At 39.1% G+C, this 20,216-nt stretch overlaps 1 protein-coding gene across 2 annotated transcripts; it reads left to right on the top strand.

Annotated features, from left to right (window-relative positions):
• The first annotated feature begins 853 nt into the window (after positions 1–853).
• LOC130161220 (copine-3-like) lies at positions 854–15,487 on the top strand. 2 transcript variants are annotated; one of them, XM_056364333.1, is made up of 17 exons: positions 854–974; positions 3,229–3,419; positions 3,593–3,772; positions 3,921–3,995; positions 4,075–4,146; positions 4,739–4,819; positions 5,992–6,081; positions 8,079–8,177; positions 8,341–8,427; positions 8,663–8,722; positions 8,923–9,056; positions 10,670–10,724; positions 10,874–10,925; positions 11,390–11,523; positions 11,694–11,930; positions 12,019–12,133; positions 14,085–14,225. In XM_056364333.1, exons 2-16 carry the CDS (start codon positions 3,261–3,263, stop codon positions 12,127–12,129), a joined length of 1,626 nt encoding a protein of 541 aa, XP_056220308.1. In that variant the 5' UTR covers positions 854–974; positions 3,229–3,260; the 3' UTR covers positions 12,130–12,133; positions 14,085–14,225. The 2 variants fall into 2 exon arrangements, with proteins under 2 accessions (XP_056220308.1, XP_056220307.1); XM_056364332.1 differs by lacking the exon at positions 12,019–12,133 and having other exon boundaries at positions 14,085–15,487.
• The last annotated feature ends 4,729 nt before the right edge of the window (positions 15,488–20,216 follow it).

Genomic DNA, 20,216 nt, shown 5'->3' with positions numbered 1-20,216 from the left:
TGAACACAATATCTTGAGAACTCTCCAAGGGAATCCCTTCACATATGACACAAATGTCCAATGGAACTCAATGATGAACTGATTAGATTTTGATGATCAAGGGCTAAAGGTCAAGGTTGGTGTGACCTCACAAAACAATATTTAGCCATAACTCAAGACTTCACACAGCAATTATGACAAAACTTCACACTAATTGCTAATATTTGATATGACTCAGCAGTGTAATCTGAAACTAGTCTGATTGGCAGAGGCATACAACCCTGAGGCGGTGATTGTAGTTTACGTATTAAATGAGCTGTGTCCCTACACTATGGGTTTCAAGCACATGGCAACTGAATTTGAAGGAATGTGTGAAAGCAGTCATGATAAGAATTTTTTTTTCACTTGCATCAGTGCTGTCAAAGCTATGTTCACTAACAAGACACTGCTATGACCAAGTTGTCACGTTGGCTGGCTCATGCTGCCAGAAATAAAACAACCAAGACAATGAACTAAAATGAAACTTGATATCACCCCTGGAGCAGGTTAATATGGACATTGTGTCCTTGAACGTCCACATCAGGGAACCACAGTTCTCCTCTTAGAACCGGTATTAATGGATGTGGGGGTTCTTAATGTTCTGCTGTGCTCCCTTTTTTTCTAAGTATTAAGTCCAGGATTTGTAAATTTGTGACTGGGGAAAGCAGACCAAGCTTCACTGCATGACTTTCACAAAGTGTACACAAAGTCTCTTAATAATTAATCAAATTTCCACTTTTGTGAAACTGTGTCTGTGATCATTCTACACTCACAACCGAAGTGTTATATTTACCAGCTCGACTGTGCTTTCTATAAACGTTCAGCATAAGGAGTACTTTGGTCTCCGCCTGCTGAGGATCCCTGTACAGAAAACGAACGCCCTGGGCACCGCCCTCCACAGAAGCTAGACTTTCTGCTTACGATAAAACACAGCAGACGGCCAACTGGATAACCAGGTAGGACAAGCTAGGAGATACGTAGCTTTGGGTTATTTGGTGTTCGGTGGCAAGATAAATATAGACACAGCGCCTTTATTAAATTTTGCTTACTTTCGTGACTGACAATGGTACCCATGTTAAACCTTTCCTCGTATCATGTGACCATAAGCTGGCACGAAAAAAAGCCTGCAGTCGTTTAAGTGAACGTTGTGGACGTAATACTCGTTATTGCAGAGACAGTAGAGGTACTCTGGTTGTACTTTATCTGTTTGAATGACAATAAACGTGAGTGAACTGTCTTTCTGCTGCGGGACGGCCTCTGTCATGTCAGCTATGTAGTAACGTTTTAAGCTGCAGTTTGGCCAGTTTAATTTGCCTTTACCTCAACTAACGTTATGTTTCTAACAATGTTAGTCAGTTCGCTTAATAATGAATAGAAGCTGCATGTTTACCGTAATAATTATAAGCAAGAAAAGCTTTAAATACAGGCTTCAGCTAACGCTAGCCCCGTTCAAAACGGTTCAATCCACTGTACAGTTAAATTTTCACTCCGGGTTGCATTTGTTTTCATCACCTCCTAATGGCGCTTGCCGTTAGGCAGCAGCACCCTAACGGAAAAATTCGATGTTTAATTAATCAAATGGCGTTGAGTGGATGTAGTGTTGACCGAATCTACGAAAAGACCCCAACGATTAATTAAATGTGGTAAATGAGATGTATTCTTAAAGCTGAGTATTTATATTCATAAACACATTGATAAGCAGTCTTTTTTTGCGTGTAGTCCGCCGTGTTTGCTGGGTTCTCCTCATTGGCTCAGCGTGTACTATGATTTATTTTTTTTACTGAGATTGCGAAAGTGGGTAATTGATCAATATTACCATCTGCCTGGTGTGGAGCAAGTGTTTCATAAGAATTAAGTAATGGATTTAAGTAACTCAGTTGTAACTTGGCTGAATGTGGGGCACTTCCTGAAGCACTGACGCCTACCAGCAAAGTGGTTCGAAAAAAAAGGTTAATTTCTTGATGCCTCATATTAACAATACAACATGTAGCTACTGGGCAGAATGTAACATAGGCAAATACTAACGTTTGTATATTACAAATTGAATAACAGTTTGAGGGAAACCACTCTAGATTTTCTTTTACACTAAGCATGCCTCTATATTTATTCCTGTAAAGGCTGTCAAAATATCTATGCATCAGATGTATTAATATCAGTCAAGGTAGGCTCAATGTCTGTGTTTTAACTGAAATGAAGTGAAAATTGAGACATGTACAATGGGAAATGATTTTGGAATAAACACTTAATTTATATTTATTAATAAATGACTGTTGAGACCCAAACATTTTTTAATGATTTCCCCTGCCTATAAGAATAATCTTCCACAGGGCACAGAAAAGGCTGGGGTTCACAAAACCTCATTGCCAGCTTGTAAAGGCGTGGGTAAATTCATTTCTGTCTTTTCCTATATTTTAGTGAATCCTCAAGTCCTCTAATATTTCTTTATATGCAGTCACTGGGGATAAATAAGATCAAAGTGTTGCCAAACTGGAGAAGTATCTTTCCCTTGGTGGGTCAATCACAAATATGTCCAAACCACCCGCACACAAAATGTCAGTCACTGTTATAAACCTAAAACTGAAAATATATAATTTCTCCTGGAGGTCTCATACACACAGTCAAATGTTGCTCCATAATATGAACTCCCATCAAAAGCAGTGAAGTGGTACAAACGGTAAGCGAGGCTGCTGTCTCTAATGTTACACAGGAAGCCTTGACCACTCATGTAACAACATTACAGATCACTAATTACCCTGTTAGAAATGTAATAAGTAATGTATATGTGTTAATTGCTTTATCAAAGTAATGTTACTTATTACATTAGATTACCTTTTGATTTGTTTTCAGTACTATCAGAAATGTCACAACTTAATCACCCCTCAAAGTTAATATTTAATGAAAACACAATACTGAATTGATTTAGTGTATTAGATGTCATACCTATCACGTGTCTGACCCGTGTTCTCAACACAAATGGCAAAAGAAGTTGTTCCTGCACGGCCAAAAGATGCAAACCGATAGAATGGATGTTAAATTCTTCAGCTTTTTACTAAAGAATATATTCAGACGTAACCCCTTCATAATCACCAACATTTTGAGTAGTAAATGTATTTTAATTTAATTTAATTTTGTCTCAGTAGTCACTGTGCTATATTAAATGGTGCCTCCAGTTTTTTGAAATGTGGTTTTATCTGTGTTCATGTTTGTCAGCTCTTGTATGTGAGTGTGCTCTCCAGGCCGAGATGGCAGCAGGTGGAAACCCAGGACCGAGGGTCACTGACTGTGTGACCAAGGTGGCGCTGAGCATCTCCTGTGAAAATCTCCTTGACATGGACACTTTCTCAAAGTCCGACCCCCTGTGTGTGCTATTCATGAACAGCTCTGGGTCCCAGTGGTGTGAGGTACGTGGCTATAAAGGCTGTTCTTACACACACACACACACACACACACACACACACACACACACACACACACACACAAACACACTATTCAGTGAAACTTTAAATGTAATGTTAATGTTTAAATGTAAATGTAACAAAAAAATGCTTGACTCTGTAACATGTATTTGTGTTAGATTGGCCGGACAGAGAAAATAAAGAACTGCCTTAATCCCAGCTTCTCCAAGACTTTTGTCATCGACTACTACTTTGAGATGGTGCAGAAGCTGAAGTTCGAAGTGTACGACATTGACAGTGACAACTACAGTCTGCAAAATTCTGACTTCCTGGGGGAACTGGAGTGTACCTTGGGACAGGTAACAGACCTCTCTGCCTACTTCAACAGTTCATTTATTATACTCCTCATGCTTCTTTCTTTCTTAGAATTAGAATTGGAAGTGGTGTTGGCTCCGTGGCATTTCTAGTGATAAGTAAGATGATTCAGCAAGGTGTTTTTCTGTTCAGATTGTGTCCTCACAGAAACTAACAAGACCACTTGTCATGAAGGACAAGAGGCCTGCTGGAAAAGGAACCATTACCGTGAGTTGCTTTCATTCAGACTGGAGCATTATGGATATTTGATTCTAAGTGTTCATGGTGTATGTTTCTGGTTTTGCAGATATGTGCTGAAGAAAGAACTGACAACAGAGTGGTGGAATTAGACGTTGCAGCTAGAAAACTGGATAAAAAGGTATTGATTACAACATTTGAATTATTTTTAAGGATTCAGACATATTCATACAGATGATCTTACTGGAGTTAAAAATTCAGAAATGTCACTGTGGTCTTTCACTATATAAATTACAACATGTCAGGTCTATGGCGGCTACAATGATACCATGTGGAGACTGCAAGAACTGTGATTGGTCAGCCTGACATTCTTGTGTTTTATCCTACAAGTTTGTTGACAGTGAAGGCAACACTAAACAAAATGGATTCTGTGGCTTTTCACTAACACACACCTAGAAAAACCATTCCACTGCTGAGGTTCACAATGAATCAAAGGTTGTAGAGAGATTGAAAGAGTTACCTGGATGTAACTCCAGTTGCACAAGTAAATTACAGAATGTTAACACAGTTACTGTAGGGGATGTAATTAAAGCTTGATACAGTCCGATCATGTATGATCATGTACATCCATCTAGTCTAAGTTATTACCTCTGGTCTAGGTATGTATGTATCTTAATTACTTTAGATTTTATATTCTGGATGTGCTAAGATGCACCTAATTACTAAGTAGTAATAGTGGTTCAGCTGTGTATTATTTTCATGTTTATTCCCAGGATTTCTTTGGGAAGTCCGACCCTTTCCTGGAATTCTACAAGCACACAGAAACTGGATGGCAGCTGGCTCACAGGACAGAGGTACAGATGTTTTCAACCATGCTGTCACTCTGACACTATGGCTCTGTTGTTCTATTACTCTGACTCTGTGACCGCGTGGCTCTATTACACCCATCCTAATACATTTTAGCTTTAAAATGCATCACTTTTGCTACATTTACGCCTGGCGTCCGTATTACTTTGAAGTTTTGAGATGGAAATGCTGCTGTATCCGTTTTAATTTGAAAACTCCAGGGCTGCTTTTTAGTCTAGACATGTAGAAAGTTTAGAAGCTATTACCCAATCGCCCATGTTCGCCTCATGATTGAATCTTATCAGTCACGACATAACCTTCCATGATCCGTCACGCTCCTATCATGTGGCCATTTTTTCAGGAAAATTATGACTATATTTGTGTTACTTTCATTAACAAGTTCTACCATGTCGTCAGTCCAAGCAAAGAAGTCTCTGGGTTTACCTTTCGCCATTGCTTTTTGTGTTCATACAATTTTTTACAATTAAGCAACCAACTGCAGAGTAGACAATCTGCTTTTCGGCGTGAATGGTTCTGTCTTAAAATGAAAACGTATTACTGCGGACATAGCCTTACTCTGACTCTGTGGCTGTGTGGCTCTTTTACTCAATGACTGTGACTTTGTTCATTTTCATAATCTATCCGTGGCCACACTGCTAATTTTGGCAGCATTGCAACATGCTCACAGGCCATTTTCAGAGAAGACATTTTGATTAAATGAATGAGGGATGAATTCTATTTACAGTAAGTAGTTTGGTTTCAGGTTTCTGGAAGTTATCCAAAATCACTCCTGAGTTAAATGTGTACTGCATTATGTTTACGCCCAAAACTCCTGTAGTCTGAGCTCGGCTTTACTCTGTGAGTCTGTAGACACATTCTTGTGAAGACGATACCTCAGGAATGATACACAGTAGAAACCTGATACCACAGCCCCATATGGAGTAGATGACCTAACTGGATTCTGGAACATCTTTCTCTGAAAATGTATTTATTAGGCAACACTAATTACCCATAAATTGCTGTAACTTCTAACAGTTTCAGCTAACAAGATTACATTGAAACCAGATATGTAGTATGCAAAGACCAACATGTTGGTGTGAGAAATCTTAACTAATTAATGAGGTAATTGGCCTAATTAGGGGGATATTTCTGTCCTTTCTTAATCTGTGGCATTGTGCAGGTGGTGAAATACAACCTAAACCCAACATGGAAACGATTCCGTGTCCCGCTGCAGTCACTCTGTGGAGGTGACGTGGAGAAATCTATAAAGGTATTTATATATACACACACACACACACGCTGTTTTAATATAACTAAAAGATTTCAGATTAATCGTTAATGAAAATAACTATTGATTATTTCAGTTAACCAGACAAGTATTTTCTTGATTGTTGGATTAATGATTTGGTCTATGAAATTTCAGAAAATACAGCCCAAATTCTGATCATAGTTTCTGAAAGCCCAAGCTGACCACCACTACTACACTGAATTATTGGTATTTTTTCCTTTAAAATGACAACAAATCAATTATCAAAATAGTCAATAGTCAGTTCATTGACTGATCATCACAGCTCCACCTGCAACATCTCTCAGAAGGTAAATGTTTATTACCTAAATAATAACAAATATCAGGCTCTCATTCAGTAATGGATACAAATATAGTGATTATCTCAAAGTATAAATCAAATGTATTTTACAGCTTGTTTTATAAGTTAATTATGATATGTGCTATATGATGTTTTTCAGCCAAGCTGTAGTGGAAATGAAAACAGGAACCCTGCCTATGTTTCATTGATTGCGTCTTGAGCATATCTAAGGGTCAGATAATCTTGTTAGAAATAAGGAAATGTGTGTAAGCATTAGTTTATGTATGTTGTTTTTTGTTTCCGTCCTCAAACCCTGTTAAAGCACACTTATCAGGAAGAGATGCTTTCCAGTCAACAGTACAAGTGAGTTTATTGTCAACACCTTGAGTGCTCTTCACGTGAAGGATGCAGTGTCTGTGACAAGACAGGACAAAGTCCTAGATGCATCTCTATCTATCTTAAAGGAATACACACAGTTAGCTGGCCCATTGGTGAACTTACCTGCTTGATGATGACAGTGTAGTCACTAAAATCATTGTGTGCCCCTGGTTGATTATTAACTTCAGTGCTCCATATTGACAATTTGATGAGACAAAGAGAACGTAAAGTATGTGTATAGCTGAATAATAACTAATTATCTAGAAATGTAGCTAGTATTCTGTAGTACACAGAATACAATACAACAAAAATGTATGGATGGAGCACTAGAGCCCACAACTACCAGGGATTCATTGATGACACTAGTGTCTATAGTATACATTATTTATCAACAGTCAGTACTAGTAAAACAATGTAATACTGTAAAACAGTGTCAATTCATAAAGGTTGGAAAGTGTGTCTTAAATAATGCAGTGTATTTTACGAATTTATTGAATTTATTTGAATCTGAATGAAATTATCAATTTTTAAAATCTAAAATCTTAATCTGAAAAGTAATTTGTGGGTGCAGTATATTTGTTTAAACATTGTAGTGAAGTAAAAAGTACAACATCTCCAGCTGGAATGAAGAAGTTTAAAACAGCATTAGAATGTAAACACCAACCTAAACTATAAATATATACTTTTTACCTGTCGACAGTTTTATGCCACACTCCACTGCTGGCTGTGATGGGGTGGGCACAATGTTACTTTTCAGCCTGCTGTTAAGTTACTCTTTAAGGACAATAATTGAGTAAATGTACTTAGTGACTTTCCACCACTGTCAACAGGTAAGTTGACCAAATGGTCAGTTTCCCAAAAGGAAGAAGTTTTCCATTAAGATGGATCGCTATCAGTTATCCATGAGCTTTCTTAGCTGTTCATCTTGTACAATGACTGTAGCATCCCAGTTTGTCTAATCTTCCTGGTTGCTCCATGCTGTGTTTAGACCTTTTTGTCTTCTCCCTGTTCTCTCAACACTGAAGCTTCATTGTGCAGATTCTGATCAGGTACGCTGAGTACCCTGCTCTAAAGGAAGGAGTCTGGGGCTGTGCTCACTATGTTTGCCACTTAGAAGCCTTGTGTGTCTTTCTGTTGTAGCAGGGTGTTGCCTCACATTTGAAGCTTCACCCCCATAGCATGCATTTGTCTCGTCTTATTTGATATCCACACGCTGATGATAATTTGTCATATTTCTTTTGCTAATTTAAAATCAAAGAGGATATACTCACTTTGTCTTGTTTCTCCTTTCTGTGATTCCCAGGTAGATTGTTACGACTACAACAGCAACGGCTCTCACAACTTCATCGGATCCTTTCAGGCCACGCTCTCCCAAATACAGCAGGCTTCACAGGCATATGGGGTGAGCTCTGTGTGTTTGTTGGTCATTTCTGAAATGTTAAGCATAAACATAAAAAAACCTGATGAAATACAAAAAAGTTTCTTTCCAGCTTTTTATTCTTTTAACAGTTATTTTATGAACCTTGGTCATTTATTCCTGATACCTGTGTTTGTCATCCTCTTAGGCTGAGTTTGAATGCATCAATAGTAAGAAGAAACAGAAGAAGAAAGGATACAAAAACTCTGGTATTATCATCATAAAACACTGCAAGGTATTGTGGTTTTCTATCCTTTTTTAAAATTTCTGAACACTCTTAGTTTAGTATATGAAGTCAGATACAGAGATGTTCAGATGTTCTCTTAAACACTGTATATCTAATAGAGGTATACAGTATTTTACTGTATGCTATCTTTTAGATTTGACAAAGAATAATAATAATTTTTTTTTAAAATTTTCTTTATTTTTGAATATTTGAGGAATTTCCTGTTGTCAATATTTATTTGCAGATAGTGAAGGAGTACACGTTTCTGGATTACATAATGGGTGGCTGCCAGTTTAACTTCACTGTGAGTGCTCGACAGATTTTTTGAAAACGTTTGCGAAGGAAGAATCTAAATATTTGCCTCATACCTACATGACACGATTCCTTCATATAAACTGTGGTTAGGATTGAATATGTTTTGTATATGTATAACATTTATTATGATTATGTCAGAACATTATTTGATTTGATTTTCTCTGTATTTATCCTGCACCTTCGGGACAGATTGCTATTGACTTCACAGGTTCCAATGGGGACCCCAGGTATCCTATGTCCCTTCACTACATCAATCCTCAGGGCTATAATGAATACCTGGCAGCTATCTGGGCAGTGGGTAATGTCATCCAGGACTACGACAGGTAAATACAGCAGATTGCTTTCTATGAGGCATTATGATCCACCAAAAATCCACCATAAATCATTTCAACACAGCGGTGTGCTGTCCTTCCCGTAGGAAATCAGTCAGCAAAACAAAAAAATATTCAATATAAACAAAGACCAACAGTGAATCTCTGTATTTGTGTAAATCCCAAACCACCTACAGATTAGATTAGATTACATTCAACTTTATTGTCATTGCACCAAATGCAAGTACTTGCAGTTAGGTGTCTAACCAGAAGTGCAAAATAGTGCAAACCAAAGTGCGCAGTTATACACATAATGTATAAATACATGGAAGAGTAATGTAAACAAATATTATGGGTTAGGGTGGATATACACAATAGAATATATTCAGCAAATTGATATAGACAGGTTTGTGATAGTAGAGTTTTGATTCACAATTCGAGGTTGTGGTGAGAGGAGTCTTTGGTGATGGCAGGTAGCTCAGTACCAGTGATGCGCTAGACAGTTTTGACCACCTGTTGCAGTGACTCCTGGTCAGGTTAGATCAGGACTTTGAGCAGTGAACATATCAAGCTGTTCTGTAATTGGTTAGTTTGCTCTCAGTGGTAAAGTGATAAAGGTTCATCAGGATCTGAGGGGGCAGGTGAGCTCTCTTCAGTTTCTGATGCACCTTCTTGACCAGAATGGAGCTGTTGGGGAAACTCAAAATTAAAGATACACTCCGCCTCTGACCCAGCGATGTGGATGGGGTTGTGTTCACAGCCTCTAGATTTCCTTAAGTCCACTATGAACTCCTGAGTCCTTTCAGTGTTGAGGGTCAGGTGTTGTTCTCACACTACTCTCCCAGGTATGTCAATCACTGTAATGTGGTCTGAAAATTTGATGGTGTTAGAGTCATGCATAGTCAGTCACAGGTGAAGTTGGAGTAGAGATGAGGACTCAGCACACAGGACTCTAGTGCTCAGGATCAGGGTGGAGGAGGTTAAGTTGTGTAACCTGTCTGGAAGTGCCTTGTCCAGTTGGTTGTAAGGATGATGGAGCTGAATGCTGAGTTGTTGCCTTAGTCCAGGTGGGTCAAGGCAAGGTGTTGTAATGTGTTGGCAGCATCCTCTGTAGAAATGTCCGTGCGGTGTGTGTCAAACTTCCTTCCTGATGATGGTGCAGTAAGCACCTTACAGACATGCACCTCCATGAATGTCTTCATATTAATACAAAACCTGCAGCGCAGTCCTGTATCGCCTTCTTAGATGTAATCTTACACACAAAATCACTTTAGTGAACTACGAAACACTGTGAAAGCGGTTATATTAAGATGTTGAGGAGATCAGGTGATCAATCAATAAAACCAACTTAAGGTCATGTCATTCAGTGTGTACAGTTGTGCACTATTGGATATTGAATTCACTCTTTGATAGTGTTCTATGATGTGACATTGTATGAGTGGATTCACTGTGTGAAGGGTCTCGCTGGTCTTTCCATAAATGTCCTGTCATGTCTTAATGAAGCTGTGAGCATCAATGATGTACAAGTTACGTATTGCATGTCTGAAAACGGCTCTAAACATTATATCATGTGTGTAAATGCTCTTGGACTGTAACACCTACTTTGCTTCACTTCCTTTGTGCAGTGACAAGATGTTCCCTGCTTTTGGTTTTGGAGCCCAGATCCCTCCCACATGGCAGGTGATGGTTTATTTCAGTTAAAACATATTATAGTATTTACATTATATAGGCCTTTGTCTATCTGACAATTGAACTCTCTAAAACAAGAAAAGGCTCCTCTCAGATTAGTTGGTATGTAATCCATATTAATAATTGTTTTGTGTTTGCAGGTCAGCCACGAGTTTCCGATCAACTTCAATGCATCAGATCCATTTTGTGCAGGTAATTATGGACTTAAGCTAATGTGAAGTCACTCTGCTGTGTGTTAAATGGGACAGGTCAAGATATGTACCTCGTGCCATTTAGTAAAATGTGGTTTGGTTTGGTACAGTGTGACATGAGACTGGTATCATTTGTTCTTTAACAATAAATCTGGCAAAGTCTCAAGCAAAACTGGATTTGCTGCCTGTTTCTATTTTACATTGTTGTTGATTGAATAAAGAATTTAATGATGAAAAAGCTGCATTGAAAAGCTCAATCATGGCTAACATAAAGTTTGTTTCAGCATCTCACTACAAATTTGAATTTCTGTGCAGATTATCCTTGTCCCACAAATTGATCATCATGTTGCGGTGTGCTCTGCTTTTCCAGCTGCGCTAAATCAACATGGTAATACATATAAAATGATTCCCAGGGTGGTTCTGTTCACCCATGTGTGTGTGCATTTTTTGTTTGTCCTGTTTTAGGTATAGAAGGTGTGGTGAGCGCCTACCAGCAGTGTCTGCCCCAGGTGAAGCTTTATGGCCCCACAAACTTTTCTCCAATCATCAACCATGTGGCCCACTTTGGCAGGCAGGCCTTGCAGCAGGAAACTGCCTCTGTGAGTTGCTGGAAGTCTAAACTCGATCATAGTGGTATAACTATAGCTGCTGTGTGCAAACGTGTTATTGTAGATCTGGTTTGGCAGAAGCAACTTCACAGGAGCAACATAATCTCAACCAGTTATACTTTACCACCCTGTAACAATCACTCTTTTCTGTTGTTTCCCAGCAATACTTTGTTCTGCTCATCATCACTGACGGAGTGATCACAGACATGGATGAGACCCGTCAGGCCATCGTCAACGCCTCTCGTCTGCCCTTATCTATCATCATCGTTGGGGTAGGGGGGGCGGACTTCAGTGCCATGGAGTTTCTGGATGGAGATGATGGAATTTTACGTTCTGCTACAGGCGAGGCCGCCATGAGGGACATCGTGCAGTTTGTGCCATTCAGGCAGTTCCAAAATGTAAGATAAATTGTAAAGCAAAGCCTCTGTAGGCATGTACCATGAGCTTCTTTAAACTCTTAAATGGTGTCCCTACATCTTATTTCAGGCAGGCACTCCAGCCCTTGCCCAGAGCGTACTGGCAGAGTTGCCTGACCAAGTGGCCTCCTTCTTCAATTTATTTGACCTGAAGCCCCCCAGCGAACCCAGTGCTTCCTAGAAATGTAGGAATTACCCAAACCAACTCTCCAACCCCAATCTCCCCCCACTTTCCCACATTTGATCTACAATTGCATAAATTTAAATAGAAACATACTGATCCCATGTCATCATGTACAGTAACTATTGTTTTAATGCTTAAAGATCGGGGCCCGTATTCACAAAGCATTTTATCTTACCACTAAGAGTTTTCCTAAGTCACAATAAAAGTTTCTAACCAAAAGTTTTCTCCTAAGACCTATTCACAAAGCTGCTGAGACCAAATTTTAGTACGGAAAAGTGAAAACTTCTAAGCTAAGAGTGTGATTCCATTGCTATTGCTCACGTCAATTTTCATGGACAAGCTCGCTTGCAGGAACCACAGCGATTGGTTGATGAAAGACCAGCCTGTGCCAGTGAAAACACATGCGCAACAACCTGCAGTAATAATAAAAAAAAAATACAAATAAAATAATAACGGATCAGGTGCTATTTACAAAATTAGTGCATTCTCCAAAATGCATCTGTATGATAAGGTTTGTGTCAAAACAGGAGAATTTAATTTAACAATAAAAACTTAATCAATTCTCTCACTGGAAAAATAAAAAAAACTCGCCTGTCATAGACTACCTTACTAAACCTAACTGGCAGCCTATTAGCCACAATCTGTTGTAGCTGTGGTCCCAGCTGTGGGTTGAGGTGTGAGAAGATATCCCCTGTCCCCCACCTAGTGACATCCAGCTGGAATATGGCCTTTCAAACAGCTGCCTCAGGTCACTCTTTATTAAGATCCATAAATCGTGTGTAGATCCTGGACACTGTAAAACATTGTCTAGAACTGTATAGGTAGCATCCAATACAACCTGTGTGTTGATGGTGTGATTTAGGGTAGACCGACCATGAAGCAGCTTCATTTCTCTGAAGTAGTTGAACATCTAAAAGAAATCGTATGAACTGTCCTATGATGTCAGGTCAGAGCGTGGGGAGGAGACCTCTCTAATGTCTAACTTCTCCCAGACTTAGGTGCTACTTTTAGAACTCAGTCGCTTTGTGAATTACTCTTACTTAGATAAATTAGGAGTTCTAAAGTTAGGTCTGACACACCCATTATTTTTAGTTTCTCCTAAATCGGCAAGTTAGGAACTACTTTTAGCCTTAAGATGCTTTGTGAATACTGTTGCGGAATTACATGTTCTACGTTTTTGGCAGTGCTGGAGCTGTGATATGATGATAGTCAACATGACATCAACATCTCTCTGTTTAGTTTAACACAGCAGTTTTCAAAGTGCGAGGCACCCCTCCCTGCATGTGGCAAAATTGATCGAGTTTTAGTAACTACAGTGACATATAAATGATGCAGGGCTCTATCTTACACCCGGCGCAAAGGGGCGCAAGGCACAACACAAGTGTCTTTGCTAGTTTCAGACCGACACAATTGTCATTTTCCTGTCCAGCACCCACATTGTTTAAATAGCAAATATACTTACGCTTATCTGAGAGGGGGCATGGGAGTGTGGGTCTTTTAATGAGGTGTGGTCAGGTGCACTGTTGGTGCATTGCCATCTTCAGGCAGCAGAAAGTGATAGGTCAACAAAAGGCCTTACAATGTATGATATGGAATTTTATTAAAAAAGTGTGTTCAAAAGACGTTTAAAAAGTAAAGATGGAGATGATAAAAATGTTTTTTTAAAGTAAGACATGCAGCGCAGCAACGGGGTGCGTGGGGCTCAGCTGTCCATATGTTCTCTGAGGGGAGGCTCGCTTTCCCACACTTTGAAAACCCCTGGTTAGCGTATTGTAGTCGTGTAATAGCAGCATGCTATTTGAATGCAACAGACTTCAGGGAGGATTCAAACATTAATCAAAACACCTGTGACTGCCTGTTGTTAGGTTTCCACAGTTAGTTTCCCCACTGTTTCTGCCTAAATCTATAGACAGTATTTGTCATGCTTACCTTTTTCCTCTGTCTCTTTTTAGAGTCCTCAAGAAGTGCTTGCTCAGAGTGTCTTGGCAGAAGTTCCAGGTCAGGTGGTAAGCTTCTTCAATACCATGAGTTTGAGGCCCACCCACAGCAACACACCTCTCCCCGACCACTCCGCATCAGCACCCCCCAGTAATGTATCCTAAGGATATCCTAACACCTTCAAATGTCCAGTCATATATCATCCAGATAATTCGAGGTGAATCCACAACTCTGCAATTGTGTATTTGGACGTACATTTCTTTTAAGTGTATTACTCATAACCCAAACTCTTCCACGGTCATACGAGCATGCGACATCCAATCTAGTAGTGATGTTATGGTTTGTAAAAGTGATGAATCAATAGTATAAATCCATTGTTAATACACAGATGTTAACATGCATGTAACATTTTTAATGTGACACACAGACTTTATGTGACTCAAGTGCCAGAATTGTTAAGAGTTTATCATTTCTTATTTTATTACTTGGTTTAAGGCATCAGTTGAAGCAAGTATGACATGACTCAAGATCTTTGGTTTCTGGAAAAAATCTGAGTCCGTTAACAGCCATATGATTAGTTTGTCAGAAACTCTACATGAAAGGGCTGGAGTACTTCTGTGTTAATATTTCCTCCACTATCTCCGTGTTACAGTTAACACTTGGTGGTGTTCACACTTTATTGTTTGTGTGGGAAGTGTACCATCAGTTTCCACTGAAATCATAGATCTTGATCAGAGTTATGGAAACACAACAAACACAATTCAGGTCGACTTCAGTAATGTTTACAAATGAGAGGTTTGTTTTAGTCAATACCTTTTGTAGATTTTGCACTTCAAAATGATTGCATAGTGTCTTTGCTGCTGTTTTGTACTTCTGTCAGATTTTTTTGAAAATTCAATTCCATATTTTGTTTCACATACTATTTGGTGCTTCCATATGAATGTTAAACAAGGAGAATCAGTGGAGAGCTTCATTTGGTAAAATTCATGTTTACACAGATTAACATTAGAAGAGGAGGTAGTAAAATGTCTAACCTAACTGACTGTTAAGAAAATAACACAGTAAATTTCAGTAAGTGTATGTTAATAATAATAATAATACATTTTATTTAAAGGCGCCTTTCTTGGCACTCAAGGACACCGTACAGAGTTACAAATAATACACTTGTGTAATGTTACGTATGTGTACCGATCACTTTGGGTTTGCCTTTTGTAATATACTTGTCTTTGTCATGGACTTTGATTTGATCAATATTTTATGTAAAAAAGATCTAATTTTATCTACATAATAGCCATTTTCTACTTTAACAGTTTTTATTATAATTAACAATTAGACTTCATAACAACTTTTTTTATGTTTATGCATCCTCCGTAATGTCACAACATTAAAGATTTTCCTATTTTCACCTCACAGCCAATTCTTTGTATTCTTGAAATGTGTATCTTAAAAGTTAGCCACAGTAAGAAGATGGGAGAAAAACTACTACAATTAAAATATGTCTGGTGTTGTGTTTACTGCTGTACTGTCCGGTCTGAATTTTAATCTCTCTCTTTCTCTATAGCTACTTATTTATACAGAGGAAAGTCCCAAAAAGAACTACAGCTTTATGTGCCAGCTTCTGTTAATGTATTAATCAGAGAAATCATCAGAATGAATTTATCCTCTGTTTACTACATGATTCCTGTTGAGTGTGACACAGGTGGTGATGTCCCCAGATGGGTTTGTGTGGGCAAGTCAAAAGTCCCAGGTCAGTTTTCTTCCCACCACTTCCCTGATGACTGTTGTTTGACACTGGCCTTAGTGGAGCTCTGCGCTTTAAGGAAATGTCACCTGGAAAAAAACATGAATGTTTCTAGTCCTATTTAGACTGGGGTAGTGTTGCACTTCACCTCCTGTGGCCAATACGAGTATTACAAAAGCAAACACTTAAAAAAAAGTCCTGACTAAAAAGTTCACTTTCCTCACAATATAGAAACAAATTGTTGTAAGGATTTGTTTATTGTTGTAATCCTCATTTTGGCCACAAGAAGCATTCATTCAAAGCATGCAACAGCATCAGAAACCACTGACAGGTTTCAGTAGTGGAAGCAGATGTATCGAGCCACATCAGAGCTCAGTCACTGAAGAGAGGAGATAAAGTCTGTCCAAAAAGTCTCTAAATATATGGCCAGATGCTTTCATGAACAAAGCAGCTGAAGGGTTTTAAAGGTCAACAACTATAGAGAGAAAATCGCTAAACTGCCAACACCACTCAGCAGGAAACCTCCAGCCTTGGCCTTATAATGTAGATTATTTACAGTGTTAGTTACAAGTTAGTTCAGTTATTTATTCTGGTTTTTATTGTTCTTTATGTGTATATATATATATATAATTTTTGTTTGTATTTTTCATGTTATTTATATTTTGAAAATAAAACTTTTTTTTTTTAATTTAAAACTTCAGATTACATTTTTCATTGGTGTCAGATTATTTATCTAGATAATTGTGATGAAGTGATTGGAAGGACTACCTGGCAATTTTTTTCCTAGGGCCCCAACAGACTCAAGAATCTATTCTGTCCACCAGATATGGATGACACAGTGCTGCAATAAGTCAGAGTTAAACAGAGGTATTATATCCAGACTGTTTAAAGGCTTCATGACAAATCTCATACCACACAGTATATTAAGAATAAATGAGAAGATTAAGTTAACTTTGAAATCTCAAAGCAAGAATGGTAAAGCGACTTTAACTTTCAATGGAAATGCAACTTCTTGCACACGAGAAGGGAATTTGGAAGTGTTTGGAAGTGTCTAATGAGATTTTTATTCCCCAATGCAGAAAGCACACGAGAGGATCTCAAGTGCTGGATTATTATTATGTGTCAGGTCACCTCTTATCTGCCTTTATAGCTGTCATTTAAGAAGAAGTTCAATCAGAAATCAAAAAAATAAGTGAACATTTTTATTGTCCAAATTATGAGTGGGAAGAAACCCACGCGACACAGGGAGTAACTGGGCTCAGTGGTGGCCCTGGCCCCAGCTACTCCTGCTGTGATCCTGTCTAAACTGTAACACATCTGCCAAATTATTGTTTATTATCTATTATTAACTATTTTTATAATTATTATTACTAATGAGCTACTGGACACATGAATTTCCCCTAGGGGATAAATAGTAGAAATTTAGCAGGCTAACAGTTAAAGCTCAGAATGTAAAAAAAAAAAGCATATTATTAAAAAGTAGCTAAAAATAAAAATAAATAAAAGAATGCACATTATTAAGTAGTAGCTGAAATATAAAAAAATAAGTTAAAATAATATTTAAAAAAACAAATAAAGAATAATAAATAAAGAAAGAAACGTGGGAAAAATCTCAGGCACAGGTGTGCGTCAGTAAATGTCATGGAAACAGAGCGATGACCCAGAGGAGGATATATAAGCCCTGCACAGAATTCTCATCTCTCCGTTTGCACCTGGACACTGACCTGAGTTGACCTACCGCAAAGGCACAAACTGTGAAGCTAACCTTTGGAAAACTAACCCTTGGAGAATTCAAACTGCTGGAAGACAACTACCTGGACATCGGATCTTTTTGGCAATCACAACTTTTGGATCAACGAACCAAGGAAGGAAAGGAAAACCCACCACCCCGAACATGACTGACAACAGGCTGCTGCGCACCTGGGAACCTCTCCTGGCTGGAGTCGCCCATGAGTTGGACAACCACCATGCAGGTAAGACAAACTCAATAATTTATCACCCTAAAATCATTTAAAGCTCCCTCAGTGAAAAAGTACATGTACCTTTTTGGACAGTGGGTGGGTGGACAGTTGACACCATGTTATTAGGCCTGTTTAGTGAAAACAGACCATTACTCGAGGATTACTCCGTGTAAATTGGTTGTTTTGTGGATAGAATGTATTAAATATTGCGGGAGAGGTGTGGAATGTATTAACAACTGTGTTTTAGTTTGAAGACACTTATTTTGGTTTGAGGGCATCAGATTTTCCAAATATTGCATCCAAATTATTGGAAAAAAGATGGCAACTTTCATAAAATGCCAAAATATGCTTTTCTTGTGAACCATGGAGCCGATGGAACCTTTAACGTCAGAACATCTGTACGCATCAGGGATCCAGTTCATTCGTTTTAATGGTTGACGCTTGAGTTCAAATGTGTCTGAAGCTAAAGTATCGAGTCATTTTCAGTTCAAAGTTTCTGACGTGTGTGAACTAGTATAACAAATGTTCCTCAGAATGCACCAACAGACCAACGTTAAGAATCTGAGTGAAGGAGAAAAGTGTCTGAATTTTGTTGGATCTTAAACACAGCTGTTGCGTTTAGTCATCTTATTTGGGCTTGTGCTTGACATGTTGGTATTTCACACACTGAAATGTGCTTTACTCTGTCATTTAAAGGTTTGTGAGGGAGAAGAAAGAGCAATTTGGGATTTGTTACTGGGCTGCATTTGCGCGCTCTGCGTCCTGGATGCCTCTGGCTCCTGTACGCACTGATTTTCTTGTAAACTGTAAGAGTGACCAGTAATAAACGGATAGTGTGATGTTTTTGTGGTTATTTTGGAGAGAAGCCTTGTTGTTTGTTTTAGTAGCCATGGTTCAGCATGCATAATGACGCATGCAGATCAACGCATATAATAATAATAATAATAATAATAATACATTTTATTTAAAGGCGCCTTTCTTGGCACTCAAGGACACCGTACACAGTTACACAAATTGAGATTAAAAACACATTAAGAATTAATTAACAACAATAAAAATGAAATATAAAAATAAAAACAATACAAAAGTGACAGAGCAATTGGCATCAGATGGAAAAGGCAGATGTGTTTTGAGTTGTGAATACAGCATAGGTCTATTTGCGCATCTTATTTGAGGGAGCTTTTTGGGAGCATGTATCTCATGTAGTGCAATCCAAGTAATGGTTAAAGAGTGACTTCCTTAGTCTGTCCCAAAGAGCTGATATTATGATGTGAAAAGACATTCTTAAGATGTGAAATTAAGCTTTCAGTTGCTTTACCTTTTACCCCTCAGATCCCTCCTCTCAGCCTGCAGAAGATGGCCTCCCTGACGTCAGGATTGTGGACAACGACCTCCCAATCGTCATCTCTTCAGATGAGGAAGAGGACATTGAAGTTGTTGTTATTGAAGATGATGAAGAAGTCGACTACACAGACAGTGACGAGGAGGATGTAGGGGAGGATGGGGATTCAGATCTGGAGGAATCTGAGGACTGGACGAGTGACATTCCGGTTATGACACCCTTTCTGAGGAGGAGGAAGACTTAGAAGACAATGATGAAGGCATCAGACGTCACTCTCCTCTCATCCAGGAATTCCCCTCAGAAGAGCTCTGGCATGGCTGGCGACAAGAGTCTCCTCCTGTTCCTGCTGATGTTGCCCACGCACAGGTTCCTGAGGAGCGACTGCCCCAAGTGCTTCCTCTTGCTGGTCCCTGCAGCTCTGTTGCAGAGCCCTCAAGATCTGAGGACCCTGCTGCCTCAACATCAGGCCACAGCTCCACTACAAAGAGGAGCAGGGAGGAGAGCCACAGGGAGCAGGTAAGTGAGAAGAGGCAGAGACTGGACTTCGAGGGAAGCCTTCAGGGGTCAGCTCCACAACCAGAAGACCCTTGCTTAGTCGTGCCAACTGTCCACCGTGGCTTGGTGACAGCGACTCCGATTAGGGATGTCCCCCTGGAATGCTGCATGAAGCAGCAGGATTAAAACCTGAACACTCTTTGCAAGTGCTGGGGCTAATGATGCCCCAGGTATCCCTTGCATCTGGCAGGGCTGTGAATTCCCTGTGTAGCATCTTGCACAAGGGCCTATTTGTATCTTTTACCTTTTCTTCATTGTACATTTGTGAGCTTGAGTGCTGACCCTTGTGTGTGTGGTGGGATTGGCAAGAATAAGAGTAGGAATAAGTATAAGAACAAGTAAAAGAATCTCCAGGCTTAAAGCGAACAAGTCACCTGGTCCAGATGGCTTCCCATCAGAGTGGTATAAAGTCTTTCGACCTGATCTGATGCCAAGCCTTCTGCGTGCCTGCAATACATCAATGACGAACGCTAAAATGCCTCCATCATGGAATGAGGCAGTGATCTCTGTTATCCCAAAGGAGGGAAAAGATAAATTAGATTGTGGG

This window comes from Seriola aureovittata, chromosome 20 (assembly GCF_021018895.1).
Source record: "Seriola aureovittata isolate HTS-2021-v1 ecotype China chromosome 20, ASM2101889v1, whole genome shotgun sequence".
Classification (NCBI taxonomy): domain Eukaryota; kingdom Metazoa; phylum Chordata; class Actinopteri; order Carangiformes; family Carangidae; genus Seriola; species Seriola aureovittata.
The sequence above is the reverse complement of the archived record's forward strand: the minus strand, read 5'-3'. Positions and strand labels throughout refer to the sequence as shown.

Excerpts from the sequence above, each read along its gene's own strand:
- LOC130161220 (XM_056364332.1), top strand. The coding sequence starts at position 3,261 with ATGGCAGCAGGTGGAAACCCAGGACCGAGGGTCACTGACTGTGTGACC. Across the intron at positions 4,820-5,991 it reads AGCTGGCTCACAGGACAGAG|GTGGTGAAATACAACCTAAA; the intron begins GTACAGATGTTT and ends GGCATTGTGCAG. Across the intron at positions 10,725-10,873 it reads AGATCCCTCCCACATGGCAG|GTCAGCCACGAGTTTCCGAT; the intron begins GTGATGGTTTAT and ends TTGTGTTTGCAG.